A 22,195-nucleotide genomic window follows, 5' to 3' on the forward strand; every position below is an offset into this window, starting at 1 on the left:
TTAAATTATTGTACCACTCTAAACTCGTTTTCATGTGTCTCCTTCAAATTCACACAATCCTCTCATCCTGCGATGATTCTCAGTTTGACAAACACAGAGTGAAAAAAGGGGAAAACAGGCAGATATAGAAGAACTTCTTTACTGCAAGTATCAAAATATGGTGCAATTACAAAATATGTCATTTTCTATACAGGCAGATTCAGTCTAGTGCACTTTAGGTCATGTTGGTGAAAGTAATTCATAATTCAACACAATACTGATTGTAATCTTGAAGGGAAACACTTCTCTTCTAAGCCTTCTTGAAAATCCTCTTTGCGTCCACGCCTTCGTAGTTGTAGCTCTGTTGGAGGAAAATGTCCAGTTATAATGTGTTTTCATAATTGATACATTTACCTCATTTGAAGTGTGTATTTTAACTCATACTACAGCATCTTTTAAGTCAGAGTTACAGCTGGAATATCAAATAACTAATACTGAGCTAACTTTATCCCAACTAAACCTTATCCCAGCACCACACAACTGCTTTACAAAGGGGCATTTGCGTGAATGTAAATCATCCCACCTGTATGAGTTCGTCTCCCTGGACAATCCTGGTCGTTGTCAGCTGTTTTCCGTTGTCCTTCCTGAGGAAAATCCCCTTCAGCGTGTTTCCCTCCATGGTCCACGAGCCCTGCAGGGTGAAACATGAAGCTCAGTCAGGAGTAGTGGGCGGAAACCAGCAGGGCACAAAGGTTTCCACGATCAAGGTCAAGCCTTGATGTATGAACGGTGTTCTCAGCTAACAGGTGAAATCTTTCCTGCAGCTCGAAGGTTCAAAGTTGAAGTGAAATATGTGTTTAGAGGAAAGTTTAGAGTATTTAAACAATGGCTCAGTAGAGCATCTCTACCGAGGCCCGAATTCACATGATTGTCTCCTTCTTATGGAGGAAATTTAGCAGGAAAATTAAATAAAACACAGTCCTGAACATTTGAAAATCAAGATCTGTGCATTATTTCCTTCATGATTTTTACAAAAATTCAAATTGCCCCATGTTGCAATGTTAGAGAAAGAGAAAATCCCCTTAATCTGCATCCAAGCTTCCCAGGCCCCATCCCTCCAGCATGTTTTAGAAATCAGTTGACTAGTTTTTTATGTAATCCTGCTAACAAATAAACGAAGAGGCGCCTGTGAAAACACTAGATACCAGATTTACTCACTGTTAGTTCAGTTCCATCTGCAAGGCTGTACTCGAACGTGACCCCCAGGGTGAAGTCTATCTCCAAGGTGCGGAAGTTGCTGCTCTCCTTGACATTAAACTTGTCCCCGGTCTGTTGGATGAGGATCTTGAGGTTGTCATGAGCGGCCAGCTTCCTCTTCACCAAGTTAACGCCTGTCGACGGAACAACATGAATAATGCTCAATATATTCTGAACCACCAGAGGAAGTTTGTCAGGATCAGTTTTTGTGCTCACAGGGATGTTCCTAGGTTTGTGTATTTGTTGAGGGTGAGAAGATATTAATTTATAACTTAAATTATGAGTGCACACATTTAAAATGTCAACGGATAAAAATGCATGATTATCAGTTTGCTGCATAAATGAAGTTCTGACTCAGAACCAGTGGAGCTGCACTTGTGCACAGTGCTTTATCAGCTGCCTTATCAAGTTTTTAGTCAAATCTTTTACACAAGGACTAAACAAAGAAATGAAAAAGAACCAGCTTTTAAAAAACAACACATCCCTGACAGTCTACAGCAGATCATCAGTGGTGTGTGACATCCCTCACCCATTTGTTCCATGAACTTGTCATAGTTGTCGTTGCGCTCGATTTTCCAGGAGCCGTCGAAGGTCATGGTGGCGGTGAGAGGCTGAGGTGAAATACTCTGCAGCGGGGAGTGTCTCACTCTTTTAAAGCACACACCCTCTTATCTCGCCATCTATCCAAACGCTGATGTGGCTGTTTAAAGCTCATGTTTTTTTTTACTTTTTCAAAGGCAATAGCACCAGCCGCAGGCGATTGGGCAATGTCATGGTTCTGAATGGGAAGGAGGGACCGTGCCATAACCCAATAAACCAGATGAGTACTTTTGAATAGGTCGACCTGTTCTACCTGTTTGCAGAGGGAGGTTGTCCTCGCACATTAACAGCAGTCAGTAATGACATTTGCTACAATGAGAAATTTAACCAAAATATATTTCTAAATTTAACATCAATCACTCTGTTTTTCTGTGTACATTTTTCTCCTTTACCTCCAAACTAAATAAACAAAGCATATATGTGAACAAAGCATTTGCTTTCCTTTAATTTAGTTTTTACTGAACCTTATCTCCCTCAGTATTAGTGTATTTGTTGCAATTGTTTCCAATCGGTGATCGGATTGGTTGATAAAGTGTTGCGTTGGAAACCTTTCACCTTAATCTGGATATTGACCTTCAGTGTTCAAAGTTAATAATAAACAAATGCTATTATTTGCCATTATCTCAACTGAGTATGACATCTTTTATCTCTCTGGATAAACACAAAGGTCAAAGGTCTTTCATTTTTAGTTTGGCTGTTGGCTATTTAAAGTCTTTTTGGGGCAAAGGAATGATCTAAGAACAAATTTTCTTACGCCAAAGGTCAAAAAATGTCGTATGAATATTTCTCTGAAGAGAATAAAAGCAAGTATATCCCCACCGAGTCTGACAAAGGGTTGACTAAAACATAAAACGCGGTTGATTTCACTCTTATCTGAGTTTCTTCTAATCTTTACCATGTTGCCTGACCTTCTCCTCCACCTGTGAATCTGCCTCTTATCAAATGGCAGACGCTTCCACTACGACTGCGGTGAGGATATTGGCAGCGGAGCCTGAAGCTAATCTTTAACACAAGTATATCACACAAGGTTTGATCCCAGTTGTGGCGTCAGCAGTAACGCTACAGGTGAGATGATGTAAGAGGACATGGTGGTGTTGGAATGGTAATATGAAGACTTTTCTCTTCATGCAGGCTCAGGCTCAAAGGTTGTATTTCAGAAACAGAGCCTCAAACCACAATGACATTTATAATGGCTCCGTTCCGTTCAGGTCACTCGAAAGCACAGCAGCAGCACAATTTGATATTTTAACCTTGTTACTTCAGCAGAAGTTCAGGAGGCTCGTGATCTTATTTAATGTCACAAAGTAGCTCTGCTGGAGTTGATAGAACTGATGTATCATGTATTGTATCACAGTGTGAAGCAGAATGTTTTGGACGGATGTTCAGATTTATATTATATAGTTACGATGACAGTTTGAATTGCCCGATGGGAACAAATAAAGTTGTTTTGAATTTCAATTTGAAAAGGACAAACAATTCAGGATTTTCAGGATAAAGAAATGTCTCAACATTTCTAGAGTCATGTGTTGGATAAAGATGTTTTATTCTTCATACAACTGGTTTTGTTATTGACACACTCCAGAGCCGTTTTTGACTTTTTAAAATCGAGAACTACATCAATATAAAAAGAAGACACTTATACTTCTTATGGACTGATGATGCATTGCTCAAAACCTTTTGAACCATTCTTCTCACTGTCTTTATTTTTAAGTAGCTGAGGGGCGGGGCCGCGTCACATGACTGCTCAAACACAGGTTTAACATACCTGGATTAGATTGATTGACAGGTGCAAAGCAGAGCCTGACAATGACTGATCCAAAGAAACAGGAACGCTGATTCTAAAAATAGATGCTGCAGTTTCACTTTTTAAATGTCAAGTTTCAACAACTAAATTCTGTTCACTTAAAACGACGGAAAATCTCAGAGATATAAAAACCTAATCTATCTGGAAGGCCACAAACCACCAGGGGTAAGTGAGAAGAGGTTCTGTTCAGTTTTGGGTGAACAGGCCATTTAAAGGGTAACAAGCAAGCAGAGAATGTTTATGACGACCTCAAGTGGTTGAAGTTCACATGGATTTTATGACCGTATATGAGTGTTCAGACAATATCAGCAGTCAATTAATATGATTGCACCCATCAACATTAATTTGTATATGACATTATAAAGATAGTGACAAAAGGCAATACCCTTCTAAAGTGACATTTAAATATACAAAGTGAACGACTGCAGTTGAATTTTACTTTCTGAAACTAAAAAACAAAGGTAGCGGGTTCACGAGTCAGTTTGGGGTCATTGTCCTGCTGCAGAATGAATTTGGCACAGATCAGACGAGGGTATTTTAATCTAAAAGAATCTAAAAACCAAATCTAAAAGTGTCTCATCAGCATCCATTCACTTGTTTAAGAGCAGAGTGGAATCTATAATAAACTATCGACTGTTCATAAACCTCAAGCCGACCTTTTGTTTTACAGACCTGGAAGGAGGAGTTCATCCTGATTAGATAATGTGGACCACAGACAAGTCAGTGATAACGTGTCTTTCAGAAAGTACTGGCCTCCTCCCTCAGATGCAGTAAACTCACAGAGTAAATAATTGATCGGAAATAAGAAACGCAAAATGAAACAAGATAAAATGGAGTCATTAGACAAATATGAACACAAGTTATCAGTCCATAAATCACCCAGATACTATAATAGGAATGAAATACATTATGTATTAATTATTCCATGTGCATTATCTAACTTGCAGGGTCTTTAATATCTTTATTATTATATCATTTATGTCAATATGATATAATTTGTGAACTTCAGTGAATTTAACCATGGTGGTAATGTTCTGACTGTCCACTAGAGAGAGCACTTTACAAAGTAATATACATTGTGCAAGTTAATGCTGTTCTCTGATTTACACTCTGAAGGAAGTACTCAAACATAATACTTAGGGAAAAGTACAAATAAATAGACACAAATTTAAAAACAACAACAAAACACAACTTTTCTACTTGATTAACAGTAGGTACTTGCTTTTAAATAGACTTGGAAGTATTAGAAGTAGAAGTACTTGCCGAGTGTAGCCTATTCTCTTCTGCGTCATTATGGCTGAGTTTCATTATGGTAGTGGCCAAATCCATTTGACATGTTTCTGAAACCAGTGTCTACTGTTACCTTCCCTGTATTGATTACTTTTCAAAAGTATAAAAAAACAACATGAACACAATCCACAGTGAAATGTAGAGGAGTAGAAAGTACAGATATTTGTTGATGTATGTAGTGGAGTAAAGTGAGAAGTACCAGAAAATCAATAAATTTAAGTAAAGTACAGGTACATCAAAAAATGTACTTCAGTACAGTAACAAAGTAAATATACTTTATTACCCCTTAGACTATAAAATAGAGTTCATGTTATTTTTTTATTTGACCCATATTATGCGATCTGACCCCAGAGGTTGTTCTGTACAAAAGAAAACACAGTAAACAATATATCTTTAGACTGTTTTTATTAGTTAACCTCCCAACAGAGACATTACTAAAACAATCATGTCTGAGAACCACAGAACTGCACTCGTACAGTGCATGAGGCACCGGTTTGTTTCTTCTTCTTGGAGAGGACACTGTGACGTGTAATACAAAAGAAAACAACGTGGTGAAAAAATACAGCACATGTACACACGTGAAATAAACCAAACACATAAAGCACACAGTTTTACTTCTACAGTAGTTTCCTCCATAGTAAAATGTACTACATTTGTTTCTCTACGGGTGATCATTACATTTCAACTAAAAAGTCAAAGAATAAATACAAAAGTAACACTAACAATAAATAAGTAGAAGTAACAGAGCTCAGTTGAAAATAATTACTCATTATTATTTAATAAAACCAGACAAATTTACTGTGTGATGAGTAGAAAGGTGCAATAAATATGTTAAATAAAGTCGTGTTTACTCACATTTATATTTATGGGACAATACTTTAGGATTCAGTGATCAATATATGATAACACAGGTTTAGTGATGGCTCAACACTGCATCGTTTGTGACTTTAAAAAAATAACGCAACATGTTAAACATGTGAAGAAGAACATTAAATCCATATAAATACTACATTTATAAATTCTTATTTCTTTAAATGGTCTTGACGCCTGTGAAATATATTCAGTGTAAAATTCTCATATCTCAAATAGACAGTAATGTTTGGCACGAACGTCTTGAGTTTTATTTTACTACAAAGAAAGAGTGTATTATTAGTATTATTATCTGAATTACACTCTTTATCCAGATTTAATTCTTGTTATTCCAACGGTGAAAATGTCAACGTTTAAAAAATACAGTATTTCATTTATCTGAGGTGAAATGAGTCATTTTGGCAAACTGAAGAGATTCTCAGTATTTTTGGCAAACTTCAGAAGGACAGTGTATAAAATTAGTAACTAAAAACATATAAGAGATGGAAAATGGTTTTCTTATCCAAACCTTCAGAAAACAACAATGTGAGTGTTTTCTGTCCAAAAGTGAATCAAACTTGAACACACCAAACATTGTATGTCTGACTTTTACTGATCATGAAACACTGCAATGTTGTGTTAACCCCCAAAGAATATTGTGAAGTGATGTCAATAGTCAGGGAGAAAACAGGGAACAGGTTCATACTCACTTTGATCAAAAACAAACTGTGGTTCATAAATCCTACAAATATCTGTCTGTGGATAAATAATCCCTCTTCTAATCCGTCTCGTTCTCAAAACCTGGCCAGACTGAAGTTTTCATCAGACGACGCTCTTGACGTTTCAGTGTTGGACGGTCAAGCTTCGACTGTGGCGGACTCTGAGTCTGTGGACGTCCTGGACAGGAAATAGACCTTCATCGGCTCCTTCTTTCCTTTCATGCTGATGGGTCCTCGATACTCCAAGTGAAACTGAGGGTCTGCGTTCTCAGCAGACTGCAAACACCTGGAAGTACAACGTCGACACCATCGCAAAATCAATCACGCTGTATATGAGCCTGGGTGAGTTCTTATCTCACAATTTAACAAATAACATTAAATATCAAATATTTCTGTCATGTATTCTCACAGCAGCGTATGTCAAAATGGTTTCCAACTTCTTCTTATCTATTCGTGGCATTTCCCTACAAAGGAATTACTGAACAAAGAGGAAGAATAAATACTGATGAAATTAGAAGGGCAGCAGAGCGCATACCTCCGTCAAGGCCCAGCGGTCCCCTTATGAAACCAGATTTAAATTCACTTCATCCATATTTTTATCAGGATCTGCGCCAAATTGCGCACACTCATAAATATCAGTCCCCTTAACACTATTTTTTCCATCAAGATCCATGAATTATGAATAACACACCCTATCTTACAATGTTAAAGATCCCTGATCCAAATCGGCACCAAAATGTAATGGGTTCTTTCACTTACCGATAAGTATATTCAGAGATGTTTATTTTTCCCTTCTCACCAGTAGTTTCAGTACGACTGGTGAGGTTGACCGTGTTTCCAAAAAGGCAATATCTGGGCATCCTCTGCCCGATCACCCCAGTCACCACTTCCCCTGTGTGGATACCGATCGTGATCTGGAAAGACACAAGAAGAGACTCTTCATGACATCTATTATTAGTGCTCCGTATTTTTGGTTATAATTTGAACTAAGCAAATAAAGATGCCAAAAATGTCGATACCTTTTGTCAACTACTGGAAAAATCAGGCTTAAATATTAAGTTTACTTCAATATTATAATTTGCTATCTGTGTTGAATTCATTCCTGAGCGCAGCACGTTACACTGACTTATGTTTCAAAACCACATCAACACAAAATGCACGGATTGAATTTGAGGAAAAATAATCCAAACTTTCTAATAAACCTTGTAAATGTTAAAATGAGGACCAAGAATATGATTTGTGTTTCACCGAGAAAGAACAAGATAAAAACATTTAAGCAGCTATCAAGTGAAACACTTCTCTTAGTGTGTTGGCACAAAATCTTAAAGCTACTGACTGAAAAGGTGCAAAATTTGGTGGGTGGATATAAGGTTAGCTTTGCCAGAAATCCCTCCGTGCACAAATTTTTGATTTGGGGGTTGGCGGAAAACTATCACTTCCAAAAGTAGCCTGAGGCAATCTACAGCCTAATATTTATACTTGAACCTGAAGGCTCTTCAGTGCTTATTGTCTTCAGACCGTGAAGACGCTGTAAGTGTCTGCGACAAATGAGTTTCTATTTTTAGCGGCGGGGTCGTGAGATGATTTGAGTCTGTTTTCGCTTCTAAACCGGACTCCTCTTCAGCCAGTGCCATGTCCCAAAATAAACAGCCTTTTGTTAAGCAGACATGATTTTCCAGAGTCAGGTCTCAACAGTCATCGATACAATAACAATCTCCAACACTCGGTTAAACAAAAGTCTGCTGTTTTCTCTCCAACTTTTCACTGCGCATTACTTCACTCTGGAAATATGTCCAGATGCACAGATGCAGTTATTCTAAAATCAATCAGCAAGAAAAAAGGGCCCAAGGCTGAAGAGTTGTTCGTATTGAGTCAGCTGCAGCAGACGTCTGACACGTTAACGTGTGGAGTTTAAAGAAAAACTGGACGGTAACAGAGAAAAATTATCTTTGCCAAAATAACATTGCTAATGAAATAAAAATAAATAAACTTGAAGCACAAAAATACTGCTAATTATTATTCTTATACATGTTTTCTGCCCACACTCAAACTCTGCCCATTTAAAAAAGTGAGAATGAATAAAGTCAATCTGTGATATTATGTGGAGCATTAATTCAGGAACCAACTCAAAACGAAACTCATCTTTTCCCTTCGATCAAGAACCTTGTGTTTTATCAGATTGTTTCACTAAACTTATTCATACTGCTGCTCTTTTTCGATCCTGTTTTATTGGTTGCATCTTTTTAGTGCTTCTGGATTTTATCATGACTTTTGGTCTACTAATACTTTATATGTTTTATCGTTTTGTTCATTCTTATAACAACTTTGCATGGTCTATTGTTTTGTGTAACTTTTTATATGCTTTTATATATTTTATTATTTTACTTTATTTTATTCATTCAATTTATCTTATTTTATTTGTCAAGCAACTTGAGCTGCATTTATGTATATATATATATATATTATTATTATTATTATTACATCAATAAAACATTTACAAAATATATATGCTTAAAATTGTGATTATCATTTAAAGAGAGCAGAAGCAGTGTTAAAAAGATTATTAAACTTCTCTGTCTGTAACCTTTTCCTTATTTTAATTCATGTGTTTTATTTCCTTGTTTTAATCAAATATTTCTAATTTCTCCCAGTTTGCTAAATTGACCGTGGACAACAGCCATCCTGCTCACCGTCAATGCCTCATTTAAGACTTCAAGATTTCGAGTACAGACATAAGAAACTAACAAAAAATATATTTTCTGATAGAGCTGAGCGATACAGCCAAGATAGAAAACGTTCTTTTCAGTCAATATTGAATTATCACAATAAATATCCAATTTTTTTTTAAAAAGGAGAAGACAAACACTTGATTTTAAACATCTGAGGTTGATCAATTATGTGTTATACATCCTCACTGGGCACAATGCATACGAATAATATAGATATGTATTGGACTTTTGTTATTTTTCTATTGATGAAATAGATATTGGGATAATTATTGAATGTGTTTCTACCACACCTGCACTGGTTTATCATCCACTTTGACCTGTCCAGCAATCTCCATCATATCGAGAGCGAGGTGGCAGATGGACTTGGCGTGGTGCGTGCACGGCTCTGGCAGGCCACTCACTGTCATGTACTTATCACCCACCGTTTCCACCTGTGGGAGCAAAAACATGTGAACGACATCAGAGCCTGTTTCATCTGTGCCTTAGTGTCATTTCATGCAAAAATCATCTGATCCCACTGAGATTTCTTGAATGCACCGTGCTGCTAAAAATAAACTGAAACACCCTGAGATAAACACTTAAACACTTACATCAGCTTTAAGACATCCAGGGCCTCTTGGAGCCCGGCTGAAAAGCCCAGGACCACCAAGCCATTCAGCTCCTAGAGTAAATATTACTTCTTTTGGTGACCCAGTGCCTGAGGCTGATCCTTTGGAAGTGGCGAGGTCTGTTTGACTTCTTAAAGTGCATTCTTGTCTGAAAGCCTGGAGTGTAAATCTGCTGCACGAGGCCTATAAAACCGTGCAGTGCCTCCGTAAAACTGCACCGTGTTTAGAAGCTGGTTCTGTTCTTCATATGGTGAAAAACTCAAGTCAATTGGTATAAATCCTCTCTTACTGACTCTGTGTGCTTATAATTACAAAACATCAGTCACCAGAGAGTCGGGGGGCTTCGTGCATTAAAGCTGGAGAACCAACTCAGATCGTCGACTTTAACAGTACTTGTACGTCTAAATTTAAATAGATCTATAGTCTGCACCTTGATTATTGCCTCCGCCAGGGAGGTTTTGTTTTCATCTGCATTGTTTTTTTCTGTGAACAGGATTAAGCAAGAACATCTCAATCCGATTTCCATAAAGTTTTCTGGAGGGGTACGGCATCACCCAAGGTATAATAACCCATTGAATATTTTGTGCAGATCCAGATCAGAGAGTCGATTCAGGAGGGTTATTTTTCCCTTTCTTTAACATTGTGAGATGGGGTATTTTTTACATTGATTTCTCAGAGAATAATTCATGGGTCTTGAATTAAAAAAATGTAAGAAAAATCTGATCCATTTAGGGGACTGATATTTATGAGTGTGTGCAATTTGGTGCAGATCCAAATAAAAATCAAAATAAAGTGAATTTAATTGTGGTTTCATAAGGAGACTGTTCGGCCTTGTTTGTCTGTTGGTTAGCAGGATAACACAAAAAGTACTTGATAGATTATGACGACACTTGGTGGAAGGATGCGGTATAGGTCTTATAGTTATTTAGGAGACTGATATCTATGAGTGTGTGAAATTTGGTGCGAGTTGACTCTCTGAAACCTCTACTTTTCACTGTGCTGCTTAAATCCAGTCCTTTTTTCAGCCTTTTTAGTGAGAGAGGTATTTAGAAATAAACATGATATTATATTATGGTACAACTCTTTCTTCTAACCTTGTACACATAAGGGTTCTTGCGAGAGTCCGTCAAGATGTCAAAACGCGTGTAGACATCATTGAGCAGGTTGACGATCTTGATGGCCCCCTCGGCTGAGGCGTGTTTGCTGCAGAAGGCGTTAAATCCCACGATGCCACTGAAGAGGATGGTCAGGTTGTCGTAGCGTTTGGCCGGGACGGGCCGTTTGTGCCGCAGCTCGTTGGCAACAGATGGCGGCAGAACGGAATAGAGCAATCTGAGAGGAAGGAGAGAAATGAACAATTTGAGTGGAAGCGTAGTTATGGCAGCAGTTAATCGGCTGGGGCTGCCAGACTGAGGTTTGGCCGTGGGATCGGCATGTTATACGCTCACCCACCACCTTTTGGTCATTTTGCTATGCAAGCTGCTCTCGGATGGGAGTGTGGTGTTTCTATGGTAACTAGTTAGACCATGGCAGCCTGTTAAAAGCAAAATACCTTCCATGATACATCGTATTTTGAGGACACATGATAAATACAGACAACAGTTACCAAACAGAAATCTATACATGTGTATATAAAGTGTATTCACCCAGGAGACAAGGCTGCACATATTTATCTACAACATCTTAAATGATTCACATACATGAGCATATAGAGAAATTATTCTTACGAGGTAAACAGCAGCAAACACAGCATAGATATATGTTTTCATGGCCGGGAAGCTCATTGTTGTGAAGCTCGACAGAGTAGCAACAGTTATTTTAAATATTTAAAGCGGAGCCATGAATTCTAATCAATGTTGGGAGCCTGAGGCACTGAGACCAGAGGTGAGAATAATAATGTCGGGATCCATTCGGGGAGTGAAAGTCTTCTCCTGTGAGAAGAAGATTGGGTTGCTCCAGTCTTAATAAAGACCACGGTCCACCTCCGTGCTGCTCTCCAGCTGTCACCCGCTGCTGTGCCAAATTACTATGACAGGCCTTTCTCTGAAAGCCAGAGTCAGAGTGTCTTCACCATAACAGGGGCTGAAAAGTAGCTGAGGCAAATATCAACTTGAGTATATCAATAGATTCTGACCGTAGGTGGTCGCACTGTATCTTCGGTGTTCCTTGTTTAAAATCAGTCCATAAAAGGGGGTAGTTGAAAAATAAATGGCAATGGGCCCAACTTTTAAAAGACAAGTTCACGAACGATCTTTGGTGTTTATTTTTCCACTGGAGGAAGATAAAACGAGAATAACACCAGTGTACACATGGTGAGTTTGAGGTTGACTTCCCTGCAGATAATTACAGGGATGTAACATATAGTTAAACCTAATGTGTGTTACAAGCTGAGATATTAACAAGCTCGGTTCTGTTCTTCAGAGATTGACGCATCTTGCAGATGTTTGGGAAGACGTTTCTTAAATTCTGCCAAGACTCAGAATACGACACCATCTTCCCGAGTGTTGGGATCCACATATTCTTGAATGACTGTAATAGGAATTTTTTTCTCAGTGACTTCAAGTTTCAAGTTTTTAAACAAATTAAGATGTGAGTGAAAAAACGAAGTTATTTCTCAGAGCTGTGGTTCCCAACCTGAGGATCACGACCCCTCCACGGGGGCAAAAGAGAAATAAGGGGTTTCAGGATGATTACAAAGTATTACAAAAAATCTGCTTCATAACAAGTATGTCATTTCTCTCATCTATGTATTTTACTTGTTTAAAATTAAATAGTGTTGCCTTTTTCAGCCTTTTAAGTAAAGCTAAATAATTGGTTGCTGGAAATATCGTCTCAATCTCCCCTTCTGTTTCTGAATGATGGCGTTATTTTGGAGCATTATGATGTGACAGTGAAGCTGACCTATGACCCTTTAACTGTCCAATTTCATTTCATATCATGTATGTGTACATATGACATTTTATCCTATTAGACATTTGTGGGAAACTTTGTCATAGTGAATGTTTGTGTCACATGTGATAAAATTCCCTGTGGGGGTTTCTGATATATTACATTTACGAGAGTGAGTGGTCAGATGACGACAGACACAAATATGCAAACTTTCATGAGTGTGGAAAGACCGGGCTCAAAGAGCTTTGACATTCCCTGGGGTTCAGTAGTTGTGTGAATGCCTCAGTTTGAGTGGGTCAATGTTTTTACCTTAATGTTTATTTACAATTCTGTGTTTGAGGTAAATAAATATCTGGCAGGTATGAGAGTCGTTGTTTGAGCTGACGATGATGTATGTTTAAAATAAGAGTTTTGTCATTTACTAAAGCAGCATGTCGGTGTATCCTGAACAAAAAAAGAAAAAGGACAATCGATAAAAACAGTCCGACCTGTCCGTCTTCTTCTTCTCGTCCTCCAGGGCCCGGAGTGTGTGCTGCAGACGATCTGTCAAGATCTCCAGCTCCTGTGTCAGTTTGTACTCCTCACGAAACTGCTCGCCCAGCAGCACCAGGTCACGTGTGGCATCATGTAGCGGGATGTCGCTCAGGTACAGCCCCCTCCGTGTAAGATCGTCCAGGTTCATGACACTGATCACCAAAAATAGAGAATGGGTGAACGAAGAGAGGAGACATGGCATGAAATATTAAGTCATTACAGCTGACGTGAGTTATTTTCAAACAGAAATAGTCGTAAATGTCTGACTTGAGTGTGTGGAGGCAGGATGTCTGCAGACTTGTTGCTCAACCCAAGAACGAGAAGTAATTAAAACGGAGCATAAAGTGTGGACCAGCAGCAGTGAGATCACAGACTGTCTCCAGATAAATGTTGTTCTTGTGGCATGAGGTCAGACACTGTGGTACGAGACCTCTCCAGTCCGGTGAACGCGTCTCTGCAGATTTCTGTCGGGCGGCAACCCTTCGTGGAAACACTGATCTTGTCCTCTGCAAAGTGTTTTTCGATCAGTGAGGACAAGATCTCTTAAACCCTGCTCTCTCCCGCGTCCGATATTTCACGAGAAATGTCTGATTGGTTGCATGAAGGCCACGGAGGCTAATGGAGGTCACTGCAGGAGAAGCCATGTAATTACCAGCTCACATGTCTCTCAGTTTCCTGGTCAGGTTGTTTTCTCTCACCATGTGCCCTCAAATTCATTTGGTTGGGTCACAGAATATAAATTGTTCTTGTGCGAATAAATAATGCTTCACCTTTTTACCCTCTGATACAGTTTATATAGATAATATATTAGAAAAGATCTGATGTGAAATGTTTATGTAATGTACTCGTATTGAAGGTCATAGACTGTATTTCTTGTAATTTTTGCACAAATGATATTTAGCTCTAACAATTCAATGTATAAAAATACAAGTTTATTTTTGAAAAAACATGTGATATTTGGTATTTATGATGAGATATGATCAATAAGAACATGTATTGACACTCACACTGACACTGTGTATATGACCTACTGTGTGTACTCATTCTCTATATTTTCAAAATAAGATGTTGACTAATGTTAACACAAGACAAACTTCTTTTAATGAAGTAAATATTTGTGTATAAAATATTACTTAAAAATCTTTAGGTTCAAATATTTAAAGTTGGGAACATAAAGATAAACACTAACACAATAGAGATAACCTTTCAGCATGTTATCAATATAGTGGTAATGAGGACCAATGGACTAAAACAAATACTGGTGAGATATTTGAGCAGACGCAGCAAGTTTTAACAGCTTCAAAATGTATTCAAAACTATACTGGCCTGTATGTTTATGTATATTATTAGTTTTATTTTATATAAATAGAAGTTAAATGACAACACATTTTATTTGTCAGGATTTTGAATATGTGCCAGAATAGTGGAGTGTTCCCCTTCAGTCTGGGTTTGGATATTGAGCGTATGCTTCTGTTGGAGCCAAGGCACTGTGGCTTTACCTGGGTGAGCAGAGAAAAAGGATGTTCTCCGCCTCTGGCAAGTAAATCATCTGTCCTTTCAATCTCAGACAGCTGATCTCCACACCCGTCAGCTCGTCCTCGTTCTCCACCGTCTCCACATTCAGCACGCCCTCCTGGCAGGATTACATCACACTTATGAATATTTCATACGAAGTTCTTCTCTAAATCTACCTCAAACCTGTGCACCACTTCAGCTCAACTTTTATTTTCTGTATTATTTTGCTTTAAGTGCTGTGTGCATCTTTTACCAGTGGAGAGCATTAGTTCAGATTTCATGTGGAATTCGGTGGCGCTCTGAGACAAGTCTCCACACAATGAGTCTGATGTGCATTTTCACAACATTGCAGCTAATATACTGACATGTGAGAATTTACTGTCCCGTGAGGACACACGAGTACACAAATTCAAATATTTCCTCTTCTCACTGTATTTCAAACCACCCGAGTTTCTATTTGCGTCTCAGGATTCAATTTAAAACCCTTGCACTCTTTGCCCTGTGCATAAATATCAATGTTAAATTAAAATTATTCATTTCTTTGATTAATTGTTCACATGCTGAACAATCTCGGCACGCAAACAATTTCATCCTCGTTAACGGTGTTGATGAAACCCACATAATCTAAATATCATGCAGCTTCTAAAAATATCAGTGAGCTCATCCATATCAATATGTTGTCATAAGACTATAAGCACATTTCTGTAGTGTAGAATAAAATCAGGTTTTGATCATGTTTACTTTGGGTCTGTTCCAGTGTTTATTTCATAACAAAAAGAGTCATGTGATGAAGACTGTGTTTAGTGTAGTATGTGTCACACTGACTGTACCTTGCTTCGCAGCACGAAGACGGTGTTGATGTGAGACAGGATGCCATGATAGCTGAAGTCAATGTGAGGACGGACCAAAGAGAAGACTGATGGAAGGATACACGAGCCCGGGTGAAGCTGGGGAATCCAAAAATAAAAAGGTTAGAATTAGAATAGATTAGATTGTAATATTTGTTATCTGTATTATGTATTCCTAGGTAGTTTTTGAGAAATCCAGATCAACACAGAGACACAATCAGGAGCTGAGTTCATGAGCCCGTGTTTTCAGCGTGTAAAACAGACTTTAGGTGTAAGTGCATGAGAACCTGTGGCAGCACTCGATAAATGGCGTTCCCACACTGTGTGAGCATCAGGTCCTTGTCGAACATGAGGTGGAAGGGGAAGGCCTTGCAGAACGTGTACGGACTGATCCAAGTCTCCTGCGTGCCGTTCTCCTCGAAGCCGTCCAGATCCTCATAGAACGCCTCCTCCTCTGAATCCTTCTCCTCGATGAGGAACTTGATGTGGTCGCACTCCTCGCTTTTCGGTTGGATCATCTGTGTAACATGAACGATTGAATTATGATGCAGCTGTTCTGATTAATTAGTTAAACTCCACTATATTGTGGCACATGATTGCTGCAGTGACACAGTTTTGGATTAAATATTTAACCTTTGCCATTTTCGGTGTGATTAAATATCCTCCCATTAACATTATTATTAATCTCTGGTGTCTTATTCTAAAATTAGGAGGGTAGAAAATGACATTATTCTGTGGGTTTATGGGCATAAGGCATGCTGACGTCAAGCTGCCGTCTCTGCACCCTGTTGCCACAGCAACAGAGGCTAATACCTCCAGAAAAATTGGGTGTCACATTTGGAGCGTCTGCCATTTTCTGTTCTTTCATTACACACACAATTGCTGAAAAAATGTTAGCCTGTCTGTACAATATGATTAGGTTTACGAGAAAATGTCACTCGCTCCTGAAAATGAGGAGAAAACCCTGGCTAAAGTAAAGTAAATGTCGGAGGAGGATAACAAACCCCAGTTATTAGTGTAGATTACACACTGTGATCTGTGGGCTGGCCCTGGACATACAAATAAAAATACCAGTGGAAGTTTATGAGATGTTGATTTTTACTGACTAGTTTGAAACAAATCAGATTGTGTGGCTCTCAGGATTGATTATCTAATGAATCTAGTTGAATATAAATGAAACAACACTTTGAAAAAAGTTAAAGTAAAACCACGGAAGGAAAAAAACTCCCCGACATCTCAAAGCTCGAGACTCTATAACTTGGATCTAAAAATATCCTCTGACTCAAAGAGGAGATGCCAAAAAACTAAGTGCTGAACCGCAGTTGTCACAGCGCTGCTCTGTTGCCGTTTTGGATATTTGGAAACTTTCTGTTGTTTAATCTCCACGTTATTATGTCTTCAGTTATATCCCCAGACTCAAACTTACGCATTCTGACAGAAAGCATTACGGCCACTTAAAGGCTTCATTGAATGTTGTACCATAATTTAGAGAGAAACCAGGGGGAGGAAAAAAAAAAGGAAGTCATCTTCATTTATCACCGGCAGCAGAGAGAGCTATTAGAGCTGCGAGTTCACCGAGCACAGAGAGGGGGGATGAAAACAGCGACGCAGACCTTCATCTCGATCTCTGTTCCGTGGATTTGTTGAGCGACGGTTTTAATGATGCCAATCACGATGTCTTGCAGGCCCTCTCTCTCCGAGTAGTAGTGAAGAATCAGATTGGTTCCCTTCTCGGCGTCGGTGCAGCGAAATGAGGGAGCCCTCATGCCGGGATAAATGGTGCCCAGGTGGTCATGCAGAGCGTCCAAATTCTGAAAATTCAGTTTGAAGATAAAATATGCAACATTCAATCACAGCACGATTTAATTAAAACCTGGCTGAGGTATGATCAGCTGTACAAAATGCATTAAACATTAAAGGGTGGTGCACCCCCATAACGATCGGGAACTTGTGAGAGACAGATTTAAAATATGAATGTTCAAGAAGGATGCAGTGGAGGATGAGATCTCCTGAAGAAGGTTGTGTTTTCATTGGCATTTGTTTGTCTGGCTGTCAGCAGGATGATTCAAAAACGTACTGAACCAATTTCCATGAAATTTAGTTGAGGGGTGGGAAGTGACCCAAGGAAAAACCCATTACTTTTCAAAGTGGATACGGAGAAACAGGTGGATCCAGGATTTTTTTTTTTACATTGAGTAACATGGCGAGATAGAACTTTAGCCTTGTTGGAAGTATGTGCTCTCATGCCACTTTTCTACTTCTATCCACCATAGACTGTATTAAAAAAAGACCATGAGTCTCTTCTTCCTCGGACTACACAAAAATGAAGCCAAAATATCCCAGATACGAACACTACTATCTTACACTTTTGGAGCGTGTATCGTGGTTTTGTATTTTTATAGCATCAAATAGCTAATTAAAACCAAACTTACTGAAATATGAAAACATACAGTCAGTGTGTTAACAATTACCTCAAATGACAGAAACCATCTTTGACATAAATATATTTGAAGTGTTCTTTGATTTTTTTTTTTTTGTTGTTTGGCTCAGGTCCCATCTACTAACATGGAGGAGGTGGGATATATGACTTATACTGCAGCCAGCCACCAGCACTAGCATGAAGCCTCTAGCCCCTGATGACATCACTATGACATCATCAAGGGTTAATTCGTCAGACAAAGCCACAAAACACTACAAGTTTGAAAAGGAGAAAATATCTGGGTGTAAACTGTTAGAAAGATTAATTTAGCCCACTCCTGAGCTACATTAGTGCAATACACCCAGATCACCAACCCATCATGTCATCTGTTCATGTGCATTGTGGGAAATGTACATGCCAGGGGTTTTGACAAGGAGGAACAAAGCATAGACTAAAAAAGGGAAGATATCTCTGCATCGATTTGATCCTTTTCTAAATGTTCCACTGTGAGCCCGACAATGTTATATCTACAGAAGAGGAGAGAGCCCTACCTGCAGGAATTCACGAACATTTGATCCCAACACTCGCAAGATGGTGTCGTATCCGGACTCTTGGCAGAATTCAAAAAACATCTTCCCAAACATCTGCAAGATGTCTCCTGCGTCGATCTCTGAAATACAGAACAGAGCGTGTTAATGTCTCAGCTTGTGACACGGGCTCTATTTGTGTCATTAAGCTCCATTTGTACCATATATCATCTACAGTGAGTGGGTGTTTATTTACAATAGTCAAACAGAAATTCTGCCACTTACTCAGAACTTTACTTGCAGCCGCTACAAGATCGTAGGTTTTGCCGTCTTCATATATGATCCTGACGAGGAACTGACCCTCGATGTCGAGCTGGGCCTCCCGCCTGAAAACAAAGAGAAGCTGTTACTCACGAGCTGCAGCAAATGTTGCAGCACAGGTAAACAGTCACTGTCATTATTCAAGCAATCGACTCTTACTCCCTTTTTGGATTAATAAGGGTTCCTGCAGGTTTCAAAAAGTTGCATTTGACTTTTTAGGAGATAATGACTGAAATTAACAACCTATGGCAAGTACGACAGATTTGATGGAATATCAGAGACCCTACATGACAAGAACTAACCCCATGAATGAAGATAAGGTAAAGTAGTCAAGAGAGAATAACCCTTGAAACGCCACAATATCTAAAACATAGACAGTAGGTATCTATATGGTCTTTCCTACAGCCAAGCCAATCAGTTATCAGGTCTTGTTTGTAGTTTTATTACAGCATGCTAATATTTGCATCGTTGAGAAGAACTAAAACACATGGAAACATTAGAAACTATGCAAAACGTTCCTCTTAAAAGCAAAGGTAGAGGTAGAGTTAAATGCATATTAACATAATTATATCCTGCTTTAACATATTTTAAAATCAAATCAAATTAAATAATAATAATATACAACCCATTTTCACAAATCTCATTTATATGTTTACATATTTAAATTATTAATTGAATTGATTATTGATTATTGAATTTTAAATAAGTTACATTTATATTTTACAGTAACATAAAAACGGTTTCCATGTTGTTTTGAAGTTGTTACACTGTAATAATCAGCTTAAGATCTACAGCAGATCCTCTGCACTGCGAGCACAGAGCGCACTTTACTATTTATACATTTGACATCCACTTCTTTTTAAATGTCAGAAATCTTAATGAGGATCTGATTACTCCTGTTTAACTGAGAAAACAGAAATGATTTACAGGCCTGACCAGCAGCCGCCATCTTATCACAACCTGTACCAGCTGGAAAAACATACCAAGCCTTGAAAGCTTTCGGAAAGAAAATAAAAATTCATTTACAAAGTCGGAAAACAGACCAAACATGATAAATCGTGCGTTAAATAACGATGAGTTACATTCGGAGATGCTGCGCAGCAGTATATATTTTTCTTTTTTTGTGGTGGCTGGAGAAGCTTGAAAACATTTACACAAGGCAGCTGCTGCTGTGTTTTCCTCCTTTCTTTCTTCGGCAGGGTCAAGTTGAGGGCAGCTGATACTACAGATGAAAAATAAACTACGATGGGGCAAAGTGTTTTAACATGTAGAAAAAATGACGTGTTAGCGTTACACTGGAGAATGGAATGCTATCAATCCTATAAGATGTAACTGGCCAGGATGATTCTAATCACTAAGAATAAAACACGTTGAAGTGCCTCTGCTCCATTAAGGTTTTTATTCTTTTTACTATCTGTTGGACTGCGATGTGCGACATTCTCCCTCTAAATGATACATATACTATTATCCTGTGAAATCCACAATATCTCCAAAAAGTTAACTTTTCATGAGCTCAGAAAACATTCCTGTTCTCAGCTCTTTGACACTGCAATTACTAGATAATAACAACATGTTCTTAAGTTGTTAAATTTATCTTGAGAAGGGGAGTAAACTTGTCAACACATGAAGGAACGCATTGTCTGATAGTTTGTGTGAAAAAGCAAAACAGGGACATGCTTGTTTTTCACTGAACAGTGATAATCGTCTGTATTGGCTTCAAGAATCCAACAAACATAAAGCAGCTTTACGGAGGTGGAATGTAACTGACTCACTCTACTTTTATTGAAAACTATATTCTACGTTATTTTTCACTCTCTGCTTCACTTTATTTTTAAGATTAATATTTTTATTTATTTAATATATTTCCCTTTTTCACTCCACTAAATTTATCAAGCAAAAACAACCCTTTTTTTATATAACACATTGTTACCCATGAAACTGCCAAACAACATATAAAGAAGCTACAGATCTAAAATGTTAACTTTAATGCATCAGTAACAATATTCATATATAATTCTCACTGACAATTTTCTGCCTAAATATTTTTACATAATATATTTTTATCTGACCATACTTGCACGTATTTACTTTACTTTGTTTATTTTCTCAAATTATTGTGACAAGACTTCTAATTGAGTGAGTAATCTGGGCAATTAAACAATTAAACTTATTATCGCAATATCCTTTTCATCAATAGCAATACAACAAAAGTCCATATATATGATGGTTGGTGATTATTCTTATTCTTATTTCTAGTTTAAAGATTGACTTAAAGTCTTGAGTGAAGGTTGCTGTTGTTTTAAACTTTATGAGCCGAGAATAACAAACACTGGATAAACAGCAAAACATGTACGAAGCTGAGGTAGAACAAACGTGAGTTAGCTATCCTCACTTTGCATCAGCTTTATAAATATATATTAAACGTTAAGTCTTGATAAGATCTTTGGCTGTTGCAGCCTCCTACTGGATGTTCTGTGGGAACTCATTCTAAATGTGGTGTGTTCATGTTATCTGGGTGTCGGTGTGAGCCTGTAGAGAATGAAGGTTAATCATTACAATGAAAGGAGATGTCAGGACCTGCTGACACCCTGTCACTGGCAGAGTGGGAGCTGAGAGGCAGCTCTCTGTCCAGCAGGCCTGTCTGAGATCTGTCTGTATATATCTGTATCTGTATATATCTGTGTTGTGGTGTGGATGGCCTCAGCCTGATCCTCGGACCATCAGTAAACAACACAGGATCCACATATGAACTCACTTGATGTCCTCCCACACTTCCGGTCCATAATTCCTCAAAACGAGCAGCTCCAAGGCGTGATTCACAAATCCATACTGGGAATAAACACGAGCAACGTCAGTATCATTCAATGCAAATTGTCCCCCACACATACATAACTCACATCACATGCATGTATACTTAGATTACATCCTGCTGTAGATCTATTTCACCTGTTAATACACAGCACAGCAAATACTAAATACTGTGTAACTGCCTCACAGTGGACAGAACCAACAGGAAATGTCCATCACCACGCGTCGCCACACAAACACAATATGTTATAGACACAATACAACGTGTGTGGTAACATACCATAATGTCAGCGGCTCCGCTTTCTCCTTATTCTGCGATAAAACCCGATGATTGTGACTCAACCTTCATCGTTTGCTACAGATGCTGTTTCTGCGGCCACGCCCCCTTCCCCCTTTCTTTCCCCCTTCACCTCGTGACTGACAGTGAGTCTGGCCAATAGCGGCGCAGTGCTGCTCTTACGTAAGGGATTGTTGGCCAATGAGTACGCAGCTGCCGTTG

The 22,195-nt window shown here is 38.5% G+C and overlaps 2 protein-coding genes across 2 annotated transcripts; both read right to left on the minus strand.

Moving 5' to 3' along the window:
- Positions 1–153: 153 nt before the first annotated feature.
- On the minus strand, positions 154–1,847 carry fabp2 (fatty acid binding protein 2, intestinal). The gene is made up of 4 exons (XM_035179441.2): positions 1,766–1,847; positions 1,198–1,370; positions 563–670; positions 154–340 (listed from the first exon to the last, which is right to left on the minus strand). Exons 1-4 carry the CDS (start codon positions 1,830–1,832, stop codon positions 290–292), a joined length of 399 nt encoding a protein of 132 aa, XP_035035332.2. The 5' UTR covers positions 1,833–1,847; the 3' UTR covers positions 154–289.
- A 3,471-nt stretch (positions 1,848–5,318) lies between these two features.
- On the minus strand, positions 5,319–22,106 carry gucy1b1 (guanylate cyclase 1 soluble subunit beta 1). The gene is made up of 13 exons (XM_035181747.2): positions 21,977–22,106; positions 21,644–21,717; positions 18,853–18,953; positions 18,592–18,710; positions 17,235–17,432; positions 15,909–16,139; positions 15,604–15,720; positions 14,758–14,891; positions 13,213–13,410; positions 10,930–11,167; positions 9,518–9,658; positions 7,258–7,412; positions 5,319–6,784 (listed from the first exon to the last, which is right to left on the minus strand). Exons 1-13 carry the CDS (start codon positions 21,977–21,979, stop codon positions 6,637–6,639), a joined length of 1,857 nt encoding a protein of 618 aa, XP_035037638.1. The 5' UTR covers positions 21,980–22,106; the 3' UTR covers positions 5,319–6,636.
- Positions 22,107–22,195: the final 89 nt, after the last annotated feature.

Source organism: Hippoglossus stenolepis, chromosome 2 (assembly GCF_022539355.2).
Source record: "Hippoglossus stenolepis isolate QCI-W04-F060 chromosome 2, HSTE1.2, whole genome shotgun sequence".
NCBI classification, from domain to species: Eukaryota; Metazoa; Chordata; class Actinopteri; order Pleuronectiformes; family Pleuronectidae; genus Hippoglossus; species Hippoglossus stenolepis.